Genomic DNA, 23,145 nt, shown 5'->3' with positions numbered 1-23,145 from the left:
TTGATGACTGCCCATTTTGAAAGATCTTGAACAATCATCTGACAATAGCGAAATTATTTGGGAGAACATAAAAAAACTACATGAACATAATAACATAAATGAAAATTCCAGGTCAAATAATATCCCAAGATTTTACATTTTTTTTTTTCAGTAATCAACAAGATATTTTTTGAATTTTTCTGAAAAGGGAATTTCTCACTTTTCTATCAAATGTGAAAACCAATCTTCACCAATCTTGTTAAAATGACTTCTTATATTGCAAAAACAAAAACACAAGCTTCGACTTACCATGCTTATCCATTCTCCTTCAGCTTCGAGTGACGACACCGGGTCATATCGGCCTTGAGCGCGAAATCCCGGAAACAAACCGGACACTGGTAGGGTTTGATTTTCATGTGGAACGATTTGACATGCTGGCTCAGACCACCGCTCCGTTTGAAAACCTACGAGATAAACCATGTTCTAAATTTTCTAATTTTTCCAAATCTTCCCACAATGCTCACCTTCGGGCACAACTTGCACACAAACTGCCTCAGCTCCGTGTGCGTCAACCGATGCTGGGTCAGGTTCATCTGCCCTCCGAACCGCTTCCCACAGGTCTCGCAGATGTACGCCTTCAGTCCCGTGTGAATACTTTCGTGCACCTTCAAGCTGTTATAACTCTTGAACTGCTTATTGCACGTCGAACACACGTACAACAGTCGATCCAGTGCGCCTTCCGGCGCCGGAACCGTCCCCGCTTCCTCACCACTCCTCGCCGGCAGCACGTACCCGCCATCCCCGCCACTACTGCCAGCGCACTTGCTCAGCTGAAAGTGCTTCTTTAGGTCGAAAAGCTTGTCGAAGATCTTCTGACAGACGCCACACTTGTGGTTCCACTGTTCCATCGGCCGGTGGCTGAGCTGGTGCCGCCGCAGGTTCGACATCCGCGAGTACGTCCGGTCGCACATATCACAGGTGTAGGTTTTGGGGTGGGTCGTCGCTTGCGGCTCGTGTTGGCTGTTGCTTGCCTGTCGGACAGCGTTTTTGACGGCACTCGCTTTGGAAGCGAGGTGCTTCCGCCGGGCGGTCCTTCGATGGCAGGCGGCCAGATGGATTTGGAGTTGGGTTCGGATGGGGAACTTTTTCGCACAGTAGACGCACCGGAAGTGGGGTCGCTTCCGCGACGGACAGTAGAAGGTTCGGTGGCGAAGCAGCTTCAGTCGGGTTGGGAAGTTATGGTGGCAGGATTGGCACGAGAAGGTCACGAGTGGAAGTTCCACGTGGATGACTTGGACAGTGCCGGATTCTCCCAGCTGAATGGGATCCATTGGTTCCGGAAGGTGGGGGAAGATTTCGTCCTTGTTATCGTCCGCTTGGATTGGGAGCTTGGAATAGCTGTGTTCATCGAGCGTGTTCAGTGCCAGCTGAAAGTCGTAATATCCGGAGTAGTCTTCGTATTCTTCCTCGAAATCTGCCGTGTTTTCCGTTTTAAGGTTGATGATTTGGGGAGGTGCTGATTGAAAAGCTGGAGCATTTGATATTGAAGGGAGAGTGATTTCGTAAGGTTGAACTTCACGAATGGTAGCGCTCGTGATGTCCACAATTGGAGGGTAGAGGTTGACGATCTCCAAAATTTCACAGTTTTTTGGCATTGGCTTCGTGTTTTGATTTTCAGTGCTCTGATTTTTAAACACCAGAATTTTGTTGTTATCACTGGCAACGTTTGGATTTTTGATTATGAGAGTATTTTCCGGAGTTTCCGGAAGTGGATTCTCGCGGATTCGACTGTTTGATTCGATTGCCTCCTCCTTGATGTTGACCATCGGTTCCTGCTTGATTCGTATCTTGGGCGCTTCAAAAATCTGCTCATCGACCGGATCATGCTCATCCACTCGATTGTTGTACTTCAGCTCCAGATCAACCTGAGCCCGTTGAACGCTGTCATAAAACGCAGAGAACCCGTTGATGACCTTCAGACAGTGGCCACAAACTTTCGAAGGAAAATGGACCAGCTCCAAATTGACGAACGGCAAACACTTTCCAATGACCACGGAATGCGGCCGGAAATCCACCAGCAATCCCTGGCACCATTTGCTAAAGACGATTCCGCACAGTCGACACGTTATATCTAGCAAATTTGTCTCCTCCCCACCGGAGTAGTCCTCCTGGTCCGTCTCCGCATCCGGATGATCCGAATGGGCCTCATGCAACGTTTCTTCGTGAGGAGTTTTGGGTTCTTCATCGACATCGCACTTTCCGGCGATAAATTCCGAAATTGGTGTGTGATGTCTCACTCGAACGGAAGGAACGGCGTTGATAGTCAGATTTTTCCTAAAAAAAATATTTTATGAAAATTGCTTCAAGATTTAATCAAAATGTGTTGTTGTTGTGCTCAAATTCAACGAATCATCTCTGCGTTAAACGTGCTACAGTAGGCCTGGCAACTTTAATTTGTGTAATGTTCCAAACGTTTCAGAGCAAGGCAACTATGGCACACTGTGATGTTGTTATTGATAATTAGAATGTTGTTCAAATGCACTTTTTCTTTAAAAAAAACATTAAATTTTGATTCAACATTAAATATCAAATTTCAGTAAATATAATCAGCAAGAAGTAATAATGTGTGAAGTCAGTCTCACCTGTAAATGCAATCCTTGAAATCGGACGGCTTGAAGTGCCGACTGCAGATGGCGCTCCAGCGGCTCGGAACCCAGGCCGGGTCACGTCCGGTAAATTTGACCCACTCGCTTAGCAGTTCCGGTTTCTTCAGAGGGAATCTGCAGAATATTTGAAGAATTTATTATTTTATTTTTCATTGATTATTTTTACAATACTCACTTGTGATACGAAACGTCTTCCGAATGGGCATACTTCAGTTCGCAATCTGGCACGGAACACGACGACGGCATTTCGATGCTGTAAACAGTGAAGACAAAACATTTAAAATTAGAGAAACATCGTTTTCAACTTTTCTTCGAACTTGATGCAAGTTTTGCATCAACATTCAACAATAACAAACAGTCAATCAAAACATTGCACGCATAATTAGCTTTACTGAAAAACATATCTGATTAATTTTTACTCATTTTTGAGTGAATTTCACCTACCCTCGTTTGGTCAATGAGGCAAAACAAGATGATCAAGCATGGGTGAACATTTTCAAAATTATAATAATTTTTAAATAAATTACAGGATTTGTTACAAATTAGATGCATTTTTCGATTAAACCGATAACTAGATAAAACTGTGGGGTAAATCGGGACACATTTGGGTTAACACCTAAAACAATCATCTTGTAAATAAGCACGAGCTCCCGTACCAAACAAACTTCTTGTGTTGATTCAAAATCGCACGTGTGTCGTCGCCAACTGTGATTGAACCTCCTTGAATTCGAAAATTTGATTTACAATGTTCACGTTTGGGTTTAAAGTAAGTGAACCATCCAACGAGGATTCCGAGGAAGTCGTTGGTAAGTTAGTACCTAATGGTTAGTCACCAACACACTAACACCAACTTTACCAGAGGAGAAATCCTCTCAAGATTCGCAGACATGGTTCGAGTGCTCGGAACTAGCTCTACCGGACGACCTCCGCTCCGGCACCTCGATCGATCCAGACCACCTGCACGTTTTTCTCGCTAGTGTGGACATTCAGGTTGAGTACATCAACTGCCTGACGCTGGACAAGGAAGAGCTTTCGCGGGACGTCCTGGTGGCGGAACACGACCACTCCGACCTGGTTCCCGGACAGTACGAGGGCGGACTTAAAGTGTGGGAATGTACGTTCGATTTGGGGGAGTTGATGGCGGAACGGGAGCAGGTTACGAAGCTGTTCAAGGGCGCAACGGTGCTGGATTTGGGCTGTGGCTCAGGGATTTTGGGCATCTTGGCGGCGAAGTTGGGTGCGACCAAGGTGGTCTTCCAAGATTATGTGAGTTGGGTGATAAAAATATAAAGTTCGGAAAAACAAAGATTTTTCATTTCAGAACAAAGACGTTATAGAAAAGGTAACGATGAAGAACTACTCGATCAACTGCTGCGGTGAAGAGTCGGAGGAAGGGACGAGCAGCAGTTCGACGGTGAAGCCGGAGGCACAGTTTTACTGTGGAGATTGGGGCAGTTTCGTGGAGAAGGATGAAACGCATTACGATGTGATCTTGACCGCAGAGACGATCTACAGCACCAACAGTTACGATAAGTTGATTAAGCTGTTCAAGAGCAAGCTTAAGCCGGACGGAGTGATGTATCCTTTTGTTTGAATTTGGCATAATTGTAGCCTTGTTGTAGTACTAGATTGCTGGTGTAGTACCAGCTTACTAAGCAATCAGTTTTAAGACAACGGTCAGATTAGGATAAATTTCACCAAAACTCACGTAAAAAATCCAAAGTAATTGTAGACATCCTAAAAAACTCAATAGCTTAAAAAAAAAGAAAAATCTAAAACAAAAAAAAAACAATTTAAAAAAATCTAGATTCTTATCAAAAATTTAAAAAAATATTTGAGGAATCCTCCAATTTTAAAATTTTAAAAGATTTATAAAATTCTAAACATTTTTAAAAATTCCAGAAATTCTAGGAATTTTATAATACTTAAATTTCTTAAAATTGAAAAAAAAACTTCAATTTATAAAATTCTTCAAATTTATAAAATTCTTAAAGTTCTTAACATTCTTAAAACTCTTAACATTCTTAACATTCTCAAAATTCTGCCAATTTTTACAATTCTTAAAATTCTTAAAATTCCTCAAATCCTAAAATTCCTCAAATCCTAAAATTCTTAATTTTTTTTAAATTCTTAAAATTCTTAAAATTCTTAAAATCCTTAAAATTCTTAAAATTCTAAAAATTCTAAAAATTCTGAAATTTTTTAAAATTCTTAAGATTCTTAAAATCCTTAAAGTTCTTAAAATTCTTAAAATTCTTAAAATTCTTAAAATTCTTAAAATTCTTAAAATTCTTAAAATTCTTAAAATTCTTAAAATTCTTAAAATTCTTAAAATTCTTAAAATTCTTAAAATTCTTTAAATTCTTAAAATTCTTAAAATTCTTAAATTTTTTAAAATTCTTAAAATTCTTAAAATTCTTAAAATTCTTAAAATTCTTAAAATTCTTAAAATTCTTAAAATTCTTAAAATTCTTAAAATTCTTAAAATTCTTAAAATTCTTAAAATTCTTAAAATTCTTAAAACTCTTAAAATTCTTAAAATTCTTAAAATTCTTAAAATTCTTAAAATTCTTAAAATTCTTAAAATTCTTAAAATTCTTAAAATTCTTAAAATTCTTAAAATTCTTAAAATTCTTAAAATTCTTAAAATTCTTAAAATTCTTAAAATTCTTAAGATTCTTAAAATTCTTAAAATTCTTAAAATTCTTAAAATTCTTAAAATTCTTAAAATTCTTAAAATTCTTAAAATTCTTAAAATTCTTAAAATTCTTAAAATTCTTAAAATTCTTAAAATTCTTAAAATTCTTAAAATTCTTAAAATTCTAAAAATTCTTAAAATTCTTAAAATTCTTAAAATTCTTAAAATTCTTAAAATTCTTAAAATTCTTAAAATTCTTAAAATTCTTAAAATTCTTAAAATTCTTAAAATTCTTAAATTCTTAAAATTCTTAAAATTCTTAAAATTCTTAAAATTCTTAAAATTCTTAAAATTCTTAAAATTCTTAAAATTCTTAAAATTCTTAAAATTCTTAAAATTCTTAAAATTCTTAAAATTCTTAAAATTCTTAAAATTCTTAAAATTCTTAAAATTCTTAAAATTCTTAAAATTCTTAAAATTCTTAAAATTCTGAAATTTCTGAAATTCTTAAAGTTGAATTTAATAAAATAATAAACTAAGAACTGATATTGTTAAATCATGTTTTGGGCAGCTAAAAAAGATAAAAGCTGTTTTTTTATAGAAATCATTGAAACAATTAATTGAAAATTTAATCTAGTACTACATTTCCTTAACCCGAATATTCCCTAGCTTGCTGGCCGCAAAGACGTACTACTTTGGCGTGGGCGGTGGCCTTCGCCTGTTCGAGAAGGCCCTCCAGGAGGACGGACACTTTTCCCACCAGACTGTGTGGGAGTGCGAGAGCGGCGTGAAGCGCGAAATCCTCGAGATTAAGACGAAGCCGCAGTCGGGCGAATAAACAAGGAATTTCTTTTTTGTTCCACTCTCAGGAAAATTCTCAAATCGACGTATTTTTCTAATATATGTTTAAAATATATATAGTCTATTCCATTGTTTGCTTCCAAATGATTCCTTAGTTCAGATTTCCTCTGCTCTCTTTTTTTCCAGCGGTTGTTTGATTTTTTTTCTCTCTTCTAAAGATCCGATTTTTTTTTTTTCAAGTCGCATTTGTTCCTGCTGTAATGTGGTTCAAACCTTGTCAATCCATTTTCAATCTGTTTTTACTCTCACAAAACACTTTCCGGACACTGTTCGTTTACTTTTACTAACACAATACTTGTAGCTATGTTTTGTTTTTGTTTTTACGCTGCAGTTTTACATCAAGTGACTGTTTATTAGAATGTTTGTGTGTGTTGTTTACTTTTTTTTGGTGCAAAATCTACTTTTTGTTGATTTGTTCTCAATATCGGTTGGCAACATCTATTGTTTTACTTGTTTGGTTTTCGTTCAAATACGTGACAGTAAAAGCGGCTTGTTTGTGATGTTTGAGTTTTTTGCTTCTGTAACACAGAGGGACAGAGGTTTCACAAATTCAGGTTTATATTTTTTTTCATTTTTTGGGAATGTTGTTAACTTTGGTATCAATTCATTGAATAAGTTTCGTCTATCGCGCGGATAGTTTGCAGAAGGATGCGTGGTTTGTCTCTTTTTCAAAGTACGTTTCAAGGTGATTTTCGGCGTTATTTTTTTGTCTTAAATTGGAAACATTTCTAATAAGTGTAGAGAGTTAATAATAGAAGGCAGTTGTATTTCGTACATACTTGTTGATTTTTTGTTTTTTTAATACCTCGTTACTATTTTGTTGATTTTTTTTCAATTTCTTAAAGATTTCATCTAAAACAGGGGATAGTCTAAATTTCAAACTGAAACGTTTTCTTTTGTTTTAGTATTATTCTCTCTAAAGTCATTCAAAATTCACAAGCTTCAATTCAGATAGATTTTTTTTTGTCATAAGTTTTCGGGTAAAAGGCATAATTTTTGTCTGTTCAATTATGTATTGCACATGTAGCTTTTTACCTTTACTCTGTGTTTTGAAGTGGGTTTGTTTGTATGTGATATTTCCTTGTTTTATGTTTTGTATCTTTTGTTGGTTTATATTCTACTCACTAAAATCTTATAAAACATCTGGTAGCATTCGGATTGATGTCCATATTTCGATCAACGTTTACTATTTTTTGGTTTTGGTTAGCAATCTCTTCGCCTTCGTTCAACTAAACACACACGCTCCACTAATAGCCCATAATTGTCGAGTGTTTGTAATTATGAAAATGAAAAAAAAAATACATTTTTAAAATTCTCCTACACATGCACTTCTGTTTGCGTAAAATGAATAAGAAAATGAACAACATTTCAGTTAAAATATCTTCTCTTCTCTGATTTGATTATGCTTACACACACACAGTTTACACATGTTTAAAGTTTTCTCAGTGTATAAATATGTAGGTAATTGACATTTACAGCGCACACATTTCCTCCTCGTTCCTTTTTTGATTTAGCCAAAGTCTTCCTTCCGGTCCGCGTCCGAGAAGGGAAAACAGCAGCAGACTCTCTAAAACATTTATTTACAAAGTGAGTTCTAGTTTCGTTTGACCGGGACTGCATCTCATCCGAGTGTCTCGGAGAGAGTTGTTTGAAATGGGGTGGGATGGATACCAGAAGTGAGTTGTGCCTTAAAATTAGCTTTGATTTCGGAAGATGAAAGGTAGCGTCCATCTTCGTTCGTACGAGAGATTACCAAGTAAAGAGCGGGGGTGAACAGTACTTTTAAAATAAATAGAAATTATAATAAACGATCTTTATACACAAAAAAGGGCAAAAAATAATAACTTTTATATGCTTTTCTTCCTAGCATAGTGTACACATCTTCATGATGAGGAGCGGAAAGTAGTATTCCATAAGTTTGCGATTGATTCGGCGGACCAATAACAGCGACAACAATAACAACGACGACGACGATGCTCACGATTATAGCGTGTGTGGTGTTTGCCCATTTTTCGCTGCGCTGCCGCTTCAGCTCGAAAATTTTCGTCCCAGAAAAATACTTTCGTTTGGAGGAGGATTCTGCTTCTTCGTTTTTGGTTTGCTTATCTGTTTTATATCGGTTCACCTGCGGTCGCCGGCATGTACTCCTTCAGCAGGTCACGTAGCCGGAGGATTTCCTTGCCGGCCGCCGCCAGATCACCCTGCAGTGATAGTTCACGCTCTCGGAGCCGCTTGATGTCACGTTGGCAAGTCTGGGGAAAGAGTGAAATGAAATTGATTAAATTGTTGAGTTTGCTGGAAACGTTTTCGACAGAGCAATTATGTTCTCATTAGCGTTAGAGAAAAATAGAATAGCAGGCCAAGAATCAACATTTGGACACAAATTTCAATTAAAATCTAATCAATAAAAACAGAAAAAAACTTATTTGGTTGCAAGTCTGACCTATTCTTTATATCGCTTTGGTGGAGTACTAGATTACGAGACTGACAGCGCTTGATGTCATATTACCCTTTGTATGACTGATCACAGTTTAGAGTGTAATCAGCGTTTTTGACAGCTGAAGCTAGAAGGTAAACAAGGGCAAAGTTGCTCGCAGATAAGAAAGAAAAGTAGAAGATGTGTGCCTGAGTAAACGAGAAATAAATCAGTCGTGTGTTTTGCTTGGGCTTAAATGACGCATTTTTAAAGCTTATCCGAAATATAGTGAAATTAAGTGAAACATCGGGCTTCAGTCACGACATTTAGGACCTCGAGTAGTTGGGAAGATTTGTTCCGGAAACAACGGAGTGTTACATCCAAGCGCTGTCATTGTCGCAAATGTATGATCGTAGTAGGCATTCGATGACGAAATATTGATCTCATTGAAATGTGGACCAAATGTTTACAAGAGGGCCTGCCTTGATAATTTTCTCAACCACTAAAATGCAACTTACCACATTCTGCCTCAAGAGATCCAGCTTATCACACTTGAGTCGGGTAATTTCCTGCTTGTACCCATCCATCTGTTGCACAATTTCCGGCCCGACCACCACCGCTCCCTGGCTCGTTATGACGGTGACCGATCCGTGACCACCACCACCTCCTCCTGTCACACTCGTCGTCGTCGTCGCTCCGACCACCACTCCTCCGGAACTACTTCCGGTGCTGCTGCGCAGATCCCGCGTACTATCTCCGCTGGTGCTGCCCGTTCCGACGCTCACGCTGATCACACTTCCACCGCCGTTTGTCGACCGTTCCGCCCGGTCCACCCCGTCCAGACACAGCGAGCACGCCTTCGTGGTTGCGTCCGCCGACGACATCGATTCCAGCCCGGTGTCACTGTCTATGTACGTCGCGCCGGCATCTACGTTTGGGAAAACTTTGGTTCGTAAATCAGGTTTTCGAGAAATCATAAGTGGCCAATTGGGGTGAAAAAATCATGCGTAATTTAATTTTTTTGAAAAAGAAGACAATTTTGCAATTACAAACGAAAGTGTGATTGTGTGAGACAAGAGAAAGAAAGAGAGAGCAAACATTAACCGTTGTTGTTAGTCTTCACCAAACGCGCGCGCTCAATCGGGTTAATCCGTGCCATAACCTCAAACTTACCCATCGGATCCAGATCGACGCTGTTCAGGCTGGAGTCATCGCTCGTCTCGGACATGGCCACCGGTCCGTTGTTGTTGTTGTTGTTATTGCCGCTGCCACCCTTCGGACCGTGTGCTCCGGCGTGATGGCCACTGCCACCGTGATGGTTGTTGTTGGCCGTGTTGGTGTTGTTGTTGTTCAGCGTGCCGCCCGGGTTCAGCGAACAACGCGACGTAATGTCCGGCGACGAGGCCACCGAATCGTTCGGAGACTTGCGCGAACCCGTCGTGCTGCTCTTGGACAGGGATCGACCAATCTGAAAGGAAAAAAAATGTAATCGTGAAATAGGCTGCTGAACATCTGGGAAAGATCATCAACCTACATTGACATTCTGTCCCGTGGGTCCGCAGGGCGCTTCGGAAACCTCCTTGGACTTCTTGATCGAGTTGTGATGCTTTGGGTTGGTGGAGTCGACTCCGTTGGTGGGGTCGGAGTTTTGCGATCGCAGGCGGGCGTTCAGCGCCTTCTTGACCGTGTCGATGAACCGCGATCCGGTGAATCCGCCCTCGGATTTGGGCGTTTCTGGGGTGGGGGAGGTTGGCGCTCCGAGCAGGTCGGCTCCGAGAAAGTCCCGGGTCTTTTCCTTCAGCTCATCGACCAGGTTCTGGAGGAGGGATGTTCGCGTCCGCAGTTCGAGTTGGGCGAACTTGTCAGCTTTGTAGCACGCGTTCTCGGCGTTAATCAGCTTGGTCAGGAGGAACTCTTTGAGTTCGGGTCCCTTTTTGAATACTGACGGTTGGGGCAGGGTGGGTCCGAAGAACGGGACGTCATCCCGGGCGGTCACTGAAATCTTATACCGGCAGTTGGGTGTGTTTGGTTCCAACGGTTGCACAACGACAAACGCGTGCAGAAAGTGACTCGCAATCATAGCCGGAGAGAAGGGAGTGTTTTCTTCCTGGAACACGATCGCAACAATGTCGTTTCCGATGTGACGCTTCCGCTGGAGTTGCTGAGGATCACCCTCGGTGTACGGAAGCAGGGTGGACACGTGGAACATGATCTCCCGCTCTTTGAACACTTCGTACACGGCGGTATCGCCCGTGTGTCCGTTCTGAATGTCCAGCCCACCTCGGTAGCCCTTGTGATCGCGCAGACGTATCCGCTGACCGAGTAGATCTAGGAACTCCTCCAGCGCAGGTGTCGTATCACTGTTGCAAAACAGTTCCTCTTCCGTCGTTTGACCGTACCGCTGGTACAAAACACCAAACTTGAAGTTCGTGACCAGCACGTGCTCGTCGTAGCTAGCGATCAACGTGGATGCCTTCGGACACAACACCGGCATGAAGCTGTCAACGTTGATCTGATCGTTCAACAGTCGTGCCATTTTTATCGGAGAAGGATTCGATCCCAAACACGACGCAGGAATGATTTCGTGCATGGTCCCCGTTCGTAGCCGGAGCAGTATTCGGATATGATCTTGGTTCGCAACATTTTCGGACTTGATCGACAACAGCACCGGACCCAGCTGATCATCGTGACCGACCAGGTTCGAGTGTTCCCGCGAGATAAAGAACCGCCGGTAGCACTTGGCCGTATCGTCCGACTCGATCTTTCCCACCCGCCACGTTGCGTGCGACGGAATGTCGTACCCGGCGTCGTGATCGGTCCCATCGATCCAGTAGCCCCCGCTGTTTGGTATCACAATCATCTGGTACGGAGCCGGTTTGCTGAGGTGATCCTCGAGCAATCGCTGCAGCGGCGGCACCGCCGAGATGATCGACGAACTCTGTGAACTCACGGACGACTGGCTCTGGTACTGCGACGAGTGATGGTGCAGCGATCCTCCGTTCGATAGCGTGTGATGTAAGTGGCCACTGGAGCTGTTGGACAGCAGATGCGGCGAGGCGGGCGTCGAGCTCGAGTTGGAGTGCGGATTCGAGGACATACTGTTCGAGTGCCGCAGCAGCGATCGCGTCTGCTGAGGAATTTGTACGGTGAGATTGTTGGATGCATCGTTGTTGTTACCGCCGCCGCCGTTGTTACTGCTGCCGTGCGGGTTCGAGATTCGTTCTTCACGCGAACTCTGCAAATAAAGATCACAAAATTAGTCCTTTCCCAAGATCAAGTTCCGGATCGAATTTCAATCGAACAGGTGCGGTGCGTCAACTCTCTAATTGATCGTGCGCACCTTGAACGAGAGATCGCGTCGGTTCGAGGCCAGGCACGTTTCCACCTCTCTTCTTATTTAGTAATCACGACAGCGCGATCGCTGCGTGACCAACATTCCAGGGATGCAGCCAAACACCTTCGCACACAGATCGCGGGGAGGGAAAAGGCACGTTCGAACATAAAACAGAAGCCGTTTCGGGCGCGATCGCAAATCACACGTTGTAAATACTTAAATGCATAAACATTAGAAGGGGTGGCGATCGCACACGATTGGGCAATGTTTAGTCACTCTCGATATCGGTGTATGGAAATGGAAAATAATGTTTCGATTTTTTTTTTCAATTGCATGCAGACCATAATTTCGCGGGGCGTAGCAGGGCCGACACGTGGTTTGCGTGTAAGCGGCGACGCGTGCTAATCAGACGCTCTCATCACTTGGCATCACAGTAGGCCGCTCGCGCGTTGATGATTGATTGTTTTGACAGGTGCGGAGCGGGCGAAAAAAACGCAAACGACTTTGGGAAATTGAAAATATTGAGAAAAGTTTTACTTTCAACTGAAAATAACGGGACAAGTTGGGTTTCTCCAGGAATCTGCGCCCCGTTCAGAACGGGGACACAATGGAAATTTACTGTTGGAAGATTACGTAATCAGCACCGTTCCGATTGTTTAGACTAAAACGGTTCTCTGTCTTCTCGCTGAGCCGTTGCCGGCTTCAAATTACGTGTGCAAACAAACAGAGTGTGGAATGTGTCGGAGTGTGTTCAGCCGGTGTCGACCACCGCCGCCGCCGCCAGAATGATGGATGAATTACCTCAAATTCTAAGGTTGACCCAAGGACGTTTCTTTTTCACACTTTCGTTCGGTCTCACCCAAAAAAGAAGAAAACACCTCATTGAGTAACGTCGTTTGCCGAAAATAAACCCCAAAAATGGTGGTTTGGCGTAGTTGGTATATGGAATAATGAGAAGTTTATCATCACGCAAAGTTGAGCACGCCAAAGGTCCGGGGTTCGGCCAATGAAAGTGTCATTTTTGCCACCACATACCTCCCCGGACGGGTTGGAACAATAAAACAAAGGTCCATAATGGAATAGAATGGCAAAAGTTAGTGTGCGATTATCGCAATGGCCCATCAATCAGGACTTTCTGGAGCCGGAGAAGAAAACGGCAGGACGATGAATTATTCAGCAATCCCGGGCACTCTTTTATGGTCACTTTGTCAAAACGGTCCGGTTTGCTCTTTCCTCGTAGATCGTAGTAGGCACGGACGTGCCACGTGGTGGTGACCTTTGCGGTGAAATGGCAAAGGTTGGAAATCTCGCCGGATGTTAGGACGCGAACCCACGCCATCTAGCAGTTATGAATCGCACGAAAAAAGTCGAGTATAATCTTCAAATCACCGCTAAACCCTCCAAGGGATTTCAACCCAATCTGATAAACGGTCTCGATGAAGGTGTGAAACAGTTATGCGCGTCAGAGCCGGCAGAAGAACGAGCTGAATTATTTATGCAAATTGGATTTGGTGCAATCTCTTGGCGAACTTTCAACCTACGCGAAGCAGTTGAAGAACAAACAGAAGAGGAAAAAAACAGACGAGATACATGTTTAGCCGACATGCAATAGCACAATTATGATACTGACTGTGTGAATTTCTAAACCAATTCACAACCTTCCTCACCTGACGGCAGTTGGGCAATTTGAGGCAGAACTTTACACCGCATCTCCCAACACTTTGAGGTGTATGCAAGTTTATCTCGAGTCCAGCCATCCAAAAAAACATATTTTCCGCACTGCAGAGGCAGCGCAACAGTTCGTAAACCTCGGAAAGTAATTATAATTACTTTTTTTCAACTTTAGAACACAAAACCCAACGTCCATGAGGGGCGGACAAAGCAGACCAGGCGGTTAGCCGCCCAGTGAACGCCCTTTCCGTGTCGTCTGCTCACAAGGCCTACTACGACGATGGTATCATCATGGTCTACTGCCGGTCCAAGAAGTGTATTTTAATGGTTCTAGACGTGATGCAGATGTGAGTCTAGTGCACTACGGTAAGCGATTCCAAGGAAAGAGCGAACCCACGGTAGATTCCGGACCAGAGATAGTGTCCAACGTTCTCTTTCCAAGGTGTGTTGGGTAATGTAGTCCGAAAGACAAAAGGAAAAAGAGCCAACGCAGCGCGCAGCGCTGGGAAATCTTGCTAAAAGCCTGGATCTACATAATCATAATTGAATGTGGGAAAATGACCGTCGTCCCCCACAACACAAGGTTGAGCCCGTTCTAGAGGCGAACGGCGACGACGGTTGCGGTTTTCCCGAAACGATGAGAAAATTCGCCTTCTCCACCTTACTTCACACTTGACCGAAACCAAGCAGGCCGTCGGTGAAGCCCAGTCACCGACGACGACGTCGTTGACTTCTTGATTGACAGCTGGCGAAACTTCCGCTTCGCTGCACACCGCAGTCACCGCAGCAGGCTGTGTGACTCATCCTTCGAGCGATTTTCGATTGGAAATTGAAAATATTGGGAAAAATAATCATAATTTGTGGTGCAGCTGCGCTGCGCCCGCAAAAAGCGCACAAATATTTTCCCCAAAAGAGTGCAGGTCTTCCGACATAGAACAGATGTTTTTTCGCCCGTTTAACAGCTTTGTTTATTCGGTCTAACAAATCCCGTTCCCGTTTTTTGAAGGCACAAAAAAACAGCCACAAGAAGCAACTCTGGAATGAAAAATGAACCCAGGGGAGCGACATGGCACAGTTTTCTATTTTAATCCTTGGCACCGCTTGCTGCGATGTCCTGAAACGGGCCGAGCCCGGACGTTCGGTGAATAAATTTCCCACAATCGAATATGACAATGTTTCGGTTTTCCGGTGCAACACAACCACTTGAACACATTATAGGGGTGTGGTGTGCACCGGTTTCCGGCTGGCAAGAACCCACAACTTTTGGCTTCCTGCAGCAAGGATGTCGAGCCCAAAAGGAAACTGTCAAGTGCTCATTTTTTATGCCGCGCGGATGTGTGTGCGGTGGTGTTTTGCCGAATGGAGAATTAATTTCCTTCTTTTGAGAGGCCCGGTTCCAGGAATGATACGTGGTGAATACGCAGAAACATTTTTCGGCTGTGCGGTACGTGATCCGGTTGTAATTTCCAAGATCGCGATTGACAGGTTTTGTTTTGTGAGTGTCGTTCCGACACGTTGTTTCTAATCTCTTTTCAACGGATTGGATCTAGTTGGCGCGTGATTCATGCGTGGGTGTAGTAGGCGGGGGATTGTGCAACAGAGTAAAATCGATATAATCGTTCTTATATGTGCCAGCGTGTCTCGGTCCAAGTAGGTCGCGCGCTTTGGTGAGGTGAGGGGAACCATTTGTTTACCGCCACGTTAATTCCGGGCCGCGGTTCAAGATCCTGTTTTTATTTTTTTTTATTTTCAATTTCCACGGGGTTGTGGTGTGGCGTCATTTGGGCTGGTTTTGTTGGCGGTTAGTGCTGTGGGGAGGCGCAGTAGCAAAAAAAAAAAAAAAAAACATAAACGAGGACAACGGGGGAAATTTATGGCTTGCATTATGCACCTTGCATGTTAAGGTACATGCATCAAGCCACAAAGGATAACTTCGTTACAGAGTCAGTGCAGTGCACCTACGGTGATGGATTCCCGGAAGGGTTATAAATTTTAAATGGGCTAAGACCGAAATTGGGTCAAATCGTACCCTCGACGGCATGGCTTGCTTAGATTTGGTGCATTGATTACCGCTGGGAAAAAGTGGTTTGAATCACAAATTTTCAATCTCGAGATTTAAAGTGATAAAAAAGTCATCAGCAGAGAGCTTACAAAAGATGCCCGCACGTAATACCGAAGAAAGCACAAACATATCCCATGACATAGTGCACATTTCCCGTGAACGATACAGCACAGCGCAGCCACTTGTACCGGGGCTCTCGTCATGAAGGACAGGAAGGAAGTGACACTTTTCCACTCGACCGGCGACGACAACGACCGTAGAACGACGATGAGCGACGATAAAAATCAATTTGTGAAGAATTGCATCCCCTCGACAAGAGCGCGGCACGAAGGTAGAGGTCAATCGATACGGTCGACTAGCTGCGGCCAAGACCACGTCCCCCTTGAGGGCAGGCGTGGGCGGCGGCGGGGTCCCAAGAGTGATGCATTACATGTGAATGCATGTTTTGCACACACACACGAACCAAGCAGGCCGTGACTTGGCATTCTGACGCGACGGCAAGGAGAAGAAGGCCGAAGAAATGACGCAAGCGTGCTCCTCCATCCAAGAGGGCTACGGCCGGCGGAACCTTGGCTTGCTGCGTCCAAGATGATATAAGAGCGAGAGGTGGAGTGTATACTTAGGCTAGTTGATGATTCTAGCTTGGAAAAAGCGCACTCGTTGACTCCGTAATTAAGTTATGAGTCGACGACGTTCGTCGTCGACGTTGTCCCAAGAAACTCCCACAGGCCATCAAAGAACAATAATCGAGGGTGCGGAGGAGGAGATTGGCAAAAACGCATGACGACGACGGCATGACCAGCGGACCGTGCTTCCTCCCAACTCTTGTCGTTAATCATCAGGGTTTGTGTGCGAGCCACTAAACACATTCTTTCAACTTCGTCAGCCTGGCTGGAGCCTTTCATTTATTTATTATTTCCAGCAGGTTTAAAAAATGCGCTCGTTCTCATAAATCCAGCAATGGTTTCTAGAATAATGACTTTTTATCTACCCCTGGCGGAGCGCGCCTTGGAAAACAACAACACCAAACTAAGCCTGTGCGCATATTATACGCCACATTTTCATCGCTTTTTGAGTTTCACAAAAACACAGTCGTGGAGCTTTTGTTCAGAACTTCAAAGTTGCCAGCCAAGCAACACCGGCGAGTCGTGACCGGGATGACCTGCGGGTACTGACGACAACGACGAAGTTGAGGAGTTTTCGTGGAATTAGATGAGTTTATTTGAGGTGAATTAGTGCAATCACTTTGGCGAATGATTTATTTACTTTTTGGGGATTTTGAGTGACTAATCTCGGCACGCATGAAGAAATTTAATCTAAATTTTCAGCAGTCACTTAATATGCTTTCTTTTGAATTAGACTTGCGTCATTTACTTTGGATTTGATATAGCGTTAATTGCTCATAAAATTTAGCTCTACAAATCGTCAAATTTGTTAGTGTTAGATTTAAAACTATGAAATCATAGCTTTTCGACGAAAAATCTTAAGGAAGCCAAGAAATTCCCGGGAAATATATATTTAAAAGAAATAAATTTATTCCAAGTTGGCTTGAGTAGTCCTATAGTAATATTTATCATTTATGTCATTGATATTATTGATGTCAATGTTATTATTGTCATTTTTGTTATTTATGTAATTATTTTAATTTTTTTCATAATTTTTGTAATTTTTGTTTTTTTTGTAATTTTTTGTAATTTGTAATTTGTAATTTTTTAATTTTTGTAATTTTTGTAATTTTTGTAATTTTTGTTATTTTTGTAATTTTTGTAATTTTTGTAATTTTTGCTTTTTTTGTAATTTTTGTAATTTTTGTAATTTTTTTAATTTTTGTAATTTTTGTAATTTTTGTAATTTTTGTAATTTTTGTAATTTTTGTAATTTTTGTAATTTTTGTAATTTTTGTAATTTTTGTAATTTTTGTAATTTTTGTAATTTTTGTAATTTTTGTAATTTTTGTAATTTTTGTAATTTTTGTAATTTTTGTAATTTTTGTAATTTTTGTAATTTTTGTAATTTTTGTAATTTTTGTAATTTTTGTCATTTTTGTCATTTTGGTCATTTTGGTCATTTTGGTCATTTTGGTCATTTTGGTTATTTTGGTCATTTTGGTCATTTTGGTCATTTTGGTCATTTTGGTCATTTTTGTCATTTTGGTCATTTGATCATTTTGATCATTTTGGTCATTTTGGTCATTTTGGTCATTTTGGTCATTTTGGTCATTTTGGTCATTTTGGTCATTTTGGTCATTTTGGTCATTTTGGTCATTTTGGTCATTTTGGTCATTTTGGTCATTTTGGTCATTTTGGTCATTTTTGTCATTTTTTTTCATTTTTGTCATTTTTGTCATTTTTGTCATTTTTGTCATTTTTGTCATTTTTGTCATTTTTGTCATTTTTGTCATTTTTGTCATTTTTGTCATTTTTGTCATTTTTGTCATTTTTGTCATTTTTGTCATTTTTGTCATTTTTGTCATTTTTGTCATTTTTGTCATTTTTGTCATTTTTGTCATTTTTGTAATTTTTGTAATTTTTGTAATTTTTGTAATTTTTGTAATTTTTGTAATTTTTGTAATTTTTGTAATTTTTGTAATTTTTGTAATTTTTGTAATTTTTGTAATTTTTGTAATTTTTGTAATTTTTGTAATTTTTGTAATTTTGTAATTTTGTAATTTTGTAATTTTTGTAATTTTTGTAATTTTTGTAATTTTTGTAATTTTTGTAATTTTTGTAATTTTTGTAATTTTTGTAATTTTTGTAATTTTTGTAATTTTTGTAATTTTTGTAATTTTTGTAATTTTTGTAATTTTTGTAATTTTTGTAATTTTTGTAATTTTTGTAATTTTTGTAATTTTTGTAATTTTTGTAATTTTTGTAATTTTTGTAATTTTTGTAATTTTTGTAATTTTTGTAATTTTTGTAATTTTTGTAATTTTTGTAATTTTTGTAATTTTTGTAATTTTTGTAATTTTTGTAATTTTTGTAATTTTTGTAATTTTTGTAATTTTTGTAATTTTTGTAATTTTTGTAATTTTTGTAATTTTTGTAATTTTTGTAATTTTTGTAATTTTTGTAATTTTTGTAATTTTTGTAATTTTTGTAATTTTTGTAATTTTTGTAATTTTTGTAATTTTTGTAATTTTTGTAATTTTTGTAATTTTTGTAATTTTTGTAATTTTTGTAATTTTGGTAATTTTTGTAATTTTTGTAATTTTTGTAATTTTTGTAATTTTTGTAATTTTTGTAATTTTTGTAATTTTTGTAATTTTTGTCATTTTTGTAATTTTTGTAATTTTTGTAATTTTTGTAATTTTTGTAATTTTTGTAATTTTTGTAATTTTTGTAATTTTTGTAATTTTTGTAATTTTTGTAATTTTTGTAATTTTTGTAATTTTTGTAATTTTTGTAATTTTTGTAATTTTTGTAATTTTGGTCATTTTTGTAATTTTTGTAATTTTTGTAATTTTTGTAATTTTTGTAATTTTTGTAATGGTTGTAATTTTTATATTTTTTGTAATTTTTGTTATTTTGGTAATTTTTGTAATTTTTGTATTTTTTGTAATTTTGTAATTTTTGTAATTTTTTTAATTTTTGTCATTTTTGTAATTTTTGTAATTTTTGTAATTTTTGTCATTTTTGTGTTTATTGTAGTTAGTAGTTTTTTGTGATTGTTAATTTTTGTCATTTTTGTGTTTATTGTAGTTCTTTTTGTTCTTTTTCTTTTGGTTTCTTGAATACGGTTTTCGGTTTTTGTTAATCTCAAAATTAAGAAATTTTGATAATCTTTTTATTTTTAGTTTTATTCCGCGATAAGAATTACATTTTCAACATTTTAACATGGTATGGGCAAACTTCGGATTGAATTTCGTCAATTAATTTCCCGTTTATCAAATTAGTTCTTCCTTAAAAAACGCTTAATCCAATTCAGCTTAAATCCTAACAAACTCACTAATTGATTTGACCCAAAACCCATCCCACTCACGTTGCTACACACACATTTCCCTCAAAAACGATGTCGTAAATCGACAATAAACACAGATTGCTGAGTTTATTTTTTCGTAAATTTGCCTCATTAACGCAACGATTGTTGTTCATCTCGCCCTGGAACACATCGTAGGCGGTGGCGGTGTTGCACTTTTTTTTTACATAATCCAAGTATCGCACACGCCTGCTACGATGTGAAAAATATAAACGTTGCCTTAATTACTGGCTAATGAATGAAAATGAGTGCGTACATATCTGGGCCCCCTCTCTCAAAGCTGTGCGAGAGAAACATAATGATTTAAACCAAAACATTGAACATTGTGGGAGGTACGGGGGGCGGCGATTGTGATGATAGTATAAATGCATGAATGTGTATCATCGCGGCAGACAACAACATCAACATACAAAACAACTCACACGGGGCTCGTGTGCTGCCTCTCTAATAAACAATAATGGATCGATGAGCTAAATTGTGAGTGCCAACTTTCTATGCTTTCGGGCTCAAGAGTGTGCTTTACCAGGTTCAGGCCAAGCCGCAGCTTCCCGGCCTTAAAACAATATGCGAAATAGGGGGAAAAAACAGTACACAACACAAAACAATTAAAATTACTGTTTTTCTCTCTTTCCATCACTTTTTTTCTTCTCTTTGCTTGGACTATGTTTTTGTTTCGTTTGGCGGCGGCGGGAGTTACACGGTTTTCTCCGTGCACAATGCTTTTTTGTGTGCAAAGTTTAAACAACAGGGATGTGAGCCGATATGCGCGCGCCACACTTGGGGCGCGTTACGCGACACCAACCGCCGACGCGGACGATTTTCCATATTCAGACTTCCGTTTTCCGTCGCGTTTCAATGAGAGTGCACCGAAAAAAAAAGAAGCACGAAACGAAACGCAGAATGACATCACAATTAGCAGCTGCAATTACAATGTCATTACATAAAACAGTCGACGGAGGTGGCTTTCCTTGAAATTAGTCGCACTTTGTATTAAAAAGAAGCAACACAGCCGACGAAGACACCTTGAAACAAAACTACGAAACGAAAGGGCAAAATCGAAGCTGCTTTGCTCCAATTGTCGGTTGGATAGACGCGTCTTGAACTTTGGGGAGGTCGACCGACCCAATCTGCTCAAGTCGTGTGTTGTTGTTTATGTTACAGATGTTAATCGAAATTCGTGCCTGCAAAACCACTTGAACTCGCGGCTGAATGCTGGTACTAAAGATTGGCATTGACATTCGCCGACTTGCTCCAAGTAGGCATTGGAAAAAACAGTGCTTCTAACGCAGTAGGCTTAAATGCAAAAAAACATCACATGAGACAACTATGTGTTTATTGTCAAGCTGTCGATACACACTGAACTGAAAACGTTCACACACACTTTCACGCCCCCGGATTGCGTTGTGTATCTTTTTTCGGGCAAACACTTGGCATGTTTGATTTACGCGCGCCTGGTTCCTATTTTAGGAGGTCGCGTGTGTGCATGTGTATGCGCGCGACTAAATAAATATCTCTAATCATTGCGGCAACGATCCGGTTCGGATTTGTGGACATCTCCATATCGCCAAACCAGCTGTGTGTTTACCCTTCGCAAGTCGATAAGTCAACACGCGGATCGAGAGAGATATTTCTGGTTTCTGGTAGGGAAAATCCGCCTCGGGCGCGCGGAAAACGTGAACCGTCACGGCAGTAGGCCGTGGAAATGTAAGTGAAAATGACTATTTTTACCTTCGAATCGCGCGAGGACCCATTTACGACTCTTTTTTTTACAAGCGCGCGCGTGAGCGAGTGAATGTTGTCACTTTCATCATGTTACACGTGTTGCCCCTCCCCTCAGTAGGCCACGAGACGAGTCTCGTGCGCGCGGGGATGAAACTTTGAAGAAAACTAGATCGACGTCGCGTTCAGCGGTTTTATTGATGGGCCACTTCTGGAAGCCGCGCTTTAATTGGCATGCTGCGATGTAAATATTTTACACACATCGGGGCGTGTGTACGTGTGGCCATATTTTATGAGCTGCTGTCAGTTCGAAATGTTGCCACAAGTGCATTCCCGGGAGTTTCTGTGACATTTTTGTGTGTGTGTTCTTCGTGTGACGACGACGACGACGATGATGACCAACAAAGCTGTTTTTACGGGGAAATTCTTCCCACAGATAGTTTGCTTCCGTTTGTCGCATATCATCATCGTCGCATAAAATTTACATGCTGCTTTTTAAGTGGATCGTGAGTGTGTGTGAAATATGAAACTTGTGCTCGCATCCGCACCTAAGGTCGTAAAAAAGTGCGCTTCACGCACCCTGCACGGAAAAAAGTATGATTCGTGAAATTAATTATTGAATTCGTAGACATTTATGAAATCGAAGTTAATTTCCTTTTTTTCCGTGGTCGTGAAATCATGAATCGATTTTGATGATTAAAACTATGATTTGAAATTATGAAATTTTGAATCAATTTCATGAAATCATGAATCAAATTAAAGAAATAATGAATCAGACTCATCATTTCTTGTAATCATTTCATGGTTTTATGATGAAATTTTGCGATTTCATCAATGAAACCGTTAGCTCTAATGAAATTCATATTTTTCCGTGTGGTCGCCTAATGAAGAACTGTATGATGGGGTAATTTGTTTGAGCAGAAAAAAGTGCCACACACACTGTACCCATATCGCGCAGCAGTAATCGCAGTAACGTCATCGCCAATTTTATTTTTAAATTTCACCAGAAATGGCAGCAAGCCATGACCGGCTGTGTTTGGGGTACTTTCCGGAACGTGAGCAACGCAGGGCCTGCTACGACGACGGCCATAAAAATTGATTGTGTATTAAATTGTTATTAGTGCGCGCCCGCTGACACTACACACACTAGTTGCATGGCCTGCTGCGACCTCCCAAAATCGACCGACAAAAACATGCTAATGACAGTGTGGCGTGGCGTTGCTCGGCATGCTTTGATTGCTTTGTGTCGAACGTTAGAATGGAATTGTGAGCGTCCATATGTTGCGCTGATAACGAGTCGTTAAAGGTCAACGAGTTGGTCGCGCATTGTCACACGGCGGCGGGCTTATCGCCCGCTCCAATATGTGTAATTTGCATATTTACATTTATTTACAAATACATTAGCGAGGTCGGCTATCTTATCCCCGACAGTTGTGAGGACGACGCGCCACATATTGACTACCCTATTTGTACTGAGTGATTGATAAGTCCAGTTTTGCGCCGGGCTGTGAATTGAGTGATGATAGCGAAACCTGCATTGTAGGTACAACCGGAAGCACCAACAGGGCGCGCTCTAATCAGCACGGCGAAAGGTGCAAATTTTGTAGCACCTTGTGTGTGCTGCCAAGCGTGAACCTTTTATTATGCACGAGGAAGACATCAAAGCTTGTAGGTTGTTCAACGCCTACTGAGAATTGGCGTTAGCAGCATATCCTGCCTTGTTCTTTTTCTGTGAAAATTGTGCAGTTTTTTATCAGTTGTCCACCATAAAGGTAAAAAACTCAACTACTTTGAGAAAGCTTTACAAGTCGACTTCCGTTCAAT

General features: G+C 40.4%; 4 protein-coding genes across 12 annotated transcripts in view; 1 reads left to right on the top strand and 3 right to left on the bottom strand.

The window, feature by feature from the left end:
• Window positions 1-293: 293 nt before the first annotated feature.
• On the bottom strand, window positions 294-2,392 carry LOC128093039 (zinc finger protein 665-like). The gene is made up of 3 exons (XM_052708470.1): window positions 2,386-2,392; window positions 504-2,197; window positions 294-443 (listed from the first exon to the last, which is right to left on the bottom strand). Exons 1-3 carry the CDS (start codon window positions 2,390-2,392, stop codon window positions 294-296), a joined length of 1,851 nt encoding a protein of 616 aa, XP_052564430.1.
• A 225-nt stretch (window positions 2,393-2,617) lies between these two features.
• Window positions 2,618-2,979, bottom strand: LOC120419070 (THAP domain-containing protein 1-like). Its single transcript, XM_039581654.2, has 2 exons — window positions 2,821-2,979; window positions 2,618-2,759 (listed from the first exon to the last, which is right to left on the bottom strand). The coding sequence occupies exons 1-2, from the start codon at window positions 2,889-2,891 to the stop codon at window positions 2,618-2,620; spliced, it is 213 nt and encodes a 70-aa protein (XP_039437588.2). The 5' UTR covers window positions 2,892-2,979.
• Window positions 2,980-3,296: 317 nt separating this feature from the next.
• On the top strand, window positions 3,297-6,199 carry LOC120419063 (histidine protein methyltransferase 1 homolog). The gene is made up of 4 exons (XM_039581643.2): window positions 3,297-3,451; window positions 3,505-3,911; window positions 3,967-4,223; window positions 5,953-6,199. The coding sequence occupies exons 1-4, from the start codon at window positions 3,391-3,393 to the stop codon at window positions 6,119-6,121; spliced, it is 894 nt and encodes a 297-aa protein (XP_039437577.1). The 5' UTR covers window positions 3,297-3,390; the 3' UTR covers window positions 6,122-6,199.
• Window positions 6,200-6,959: 760 nt separating this feature from the next.
• The window catches only part of LOC120419061 (rap1 GTPase-activating protein 1), an 85,088-nt gene continuing 68,902 nt past the window's right edge, over window positions 6,960-23,145 (bottom strand). For 8 of the 9 annotated variants that reach the window (XM_039581638.2, XM_039581639.2, XM_039581634.2 and 5 more), the window contains 4 exons: window positions 10,095-11,795; window positions 9,734-10,028; window positions 9,079-9,503; window positions 6,960-8,396 (listed from right to left, as the gene is read on the bottom strand). In XM_039581638.2, coding sequence (XP_039437572.1) covers window positions 8,256-8,396; window positions 9,079-9,503; window positions 9,734-10,028; window positions 10,095-11,795 — 2,562 coding nt within the window. In that variant the 3' untranslated portion in view covers window positions 6,960-8,255. The remainder of the gene's footprint in view (window positions 8,397-9,078; window positions 9,504-9,733; window positions 10,029-10,094; window positions 11,796-23,145) is intronic. The other variant, XM_039581635.2, reaches the window with a different exon arrangement.

The sequence above is a fragment of the Culex pipiens genome, chromosome 2 (assembly GCF_016801865.2).
Source record: "Culex pipiens pallens isolate TS chromosome 2, TS_CPP_V2, whole genome shotgun sequence".
Classification (NCBI taxonomy): Eukaryota; Metazoa; Arthropoda; class Insecta; order Diptera; family Culicidae; genus Culex; species Culex pipiens.
The sequence above is the reverse complement of the archived record's forward strand: the minus strand, read 5'-3'. Positions and strand labels throughout refer to the sequence as shown.

What these genes read in the sequence shown, in the direction of transcription:
- LOC128093039 (XM_052708470.1), bottom strand. An exon ending in TGTGCAAGTTGTGCCCGAAG is followed by an intron (nt 444 to 503) that starts GTGAGCATTGTG and finishes TTTATCTCGTAG; the next exon opens with GTTTTCAAACGGAGCGGTGG.
- LOC120419070 (XM_039581654.2), bottom strand. Translation starts at nt 2,891, where the DNA reads ATGCCGTCGTCGTGTTCCGTGCCAGATTGCGAACTGAAGTATGCCCAT. An exon ending in GAAGACGTTTCGTATCACAA is followed by an intron (nt 2,760 to 2,820) that starts GTGAGTATTGTA and finishes AATATTCTGCAG; the next exon opens with ATTCCCTCTGAAGAAACCGG.
- LOC120419063 (XM_039581643.2), top strand. Translation starts at nt 3,391, where the DNA reads ATGTTCACGTTTGGGTTTAAAGTAAGTGAACCATCCAACGAGGATTCC. An exon ending in GGATTCCGAGGAAGTCGTTG is followed by an intron (nt 3,452 to 3,504) that starts GTAAGTTAGTAC and finishes CAACTTTACCAG; the next exon opens with AGGAGAAATCCTCTCAAGAT. An exon ending in AGGTGGTCTTCCAAGATTAT is followed by an intron (nt 3,912 to 3,966) that starts GTGAGTTGGGTG and finishes TTTTCATTTCAG; the next exon opens with AACAAAGACGTTATAGAAAA.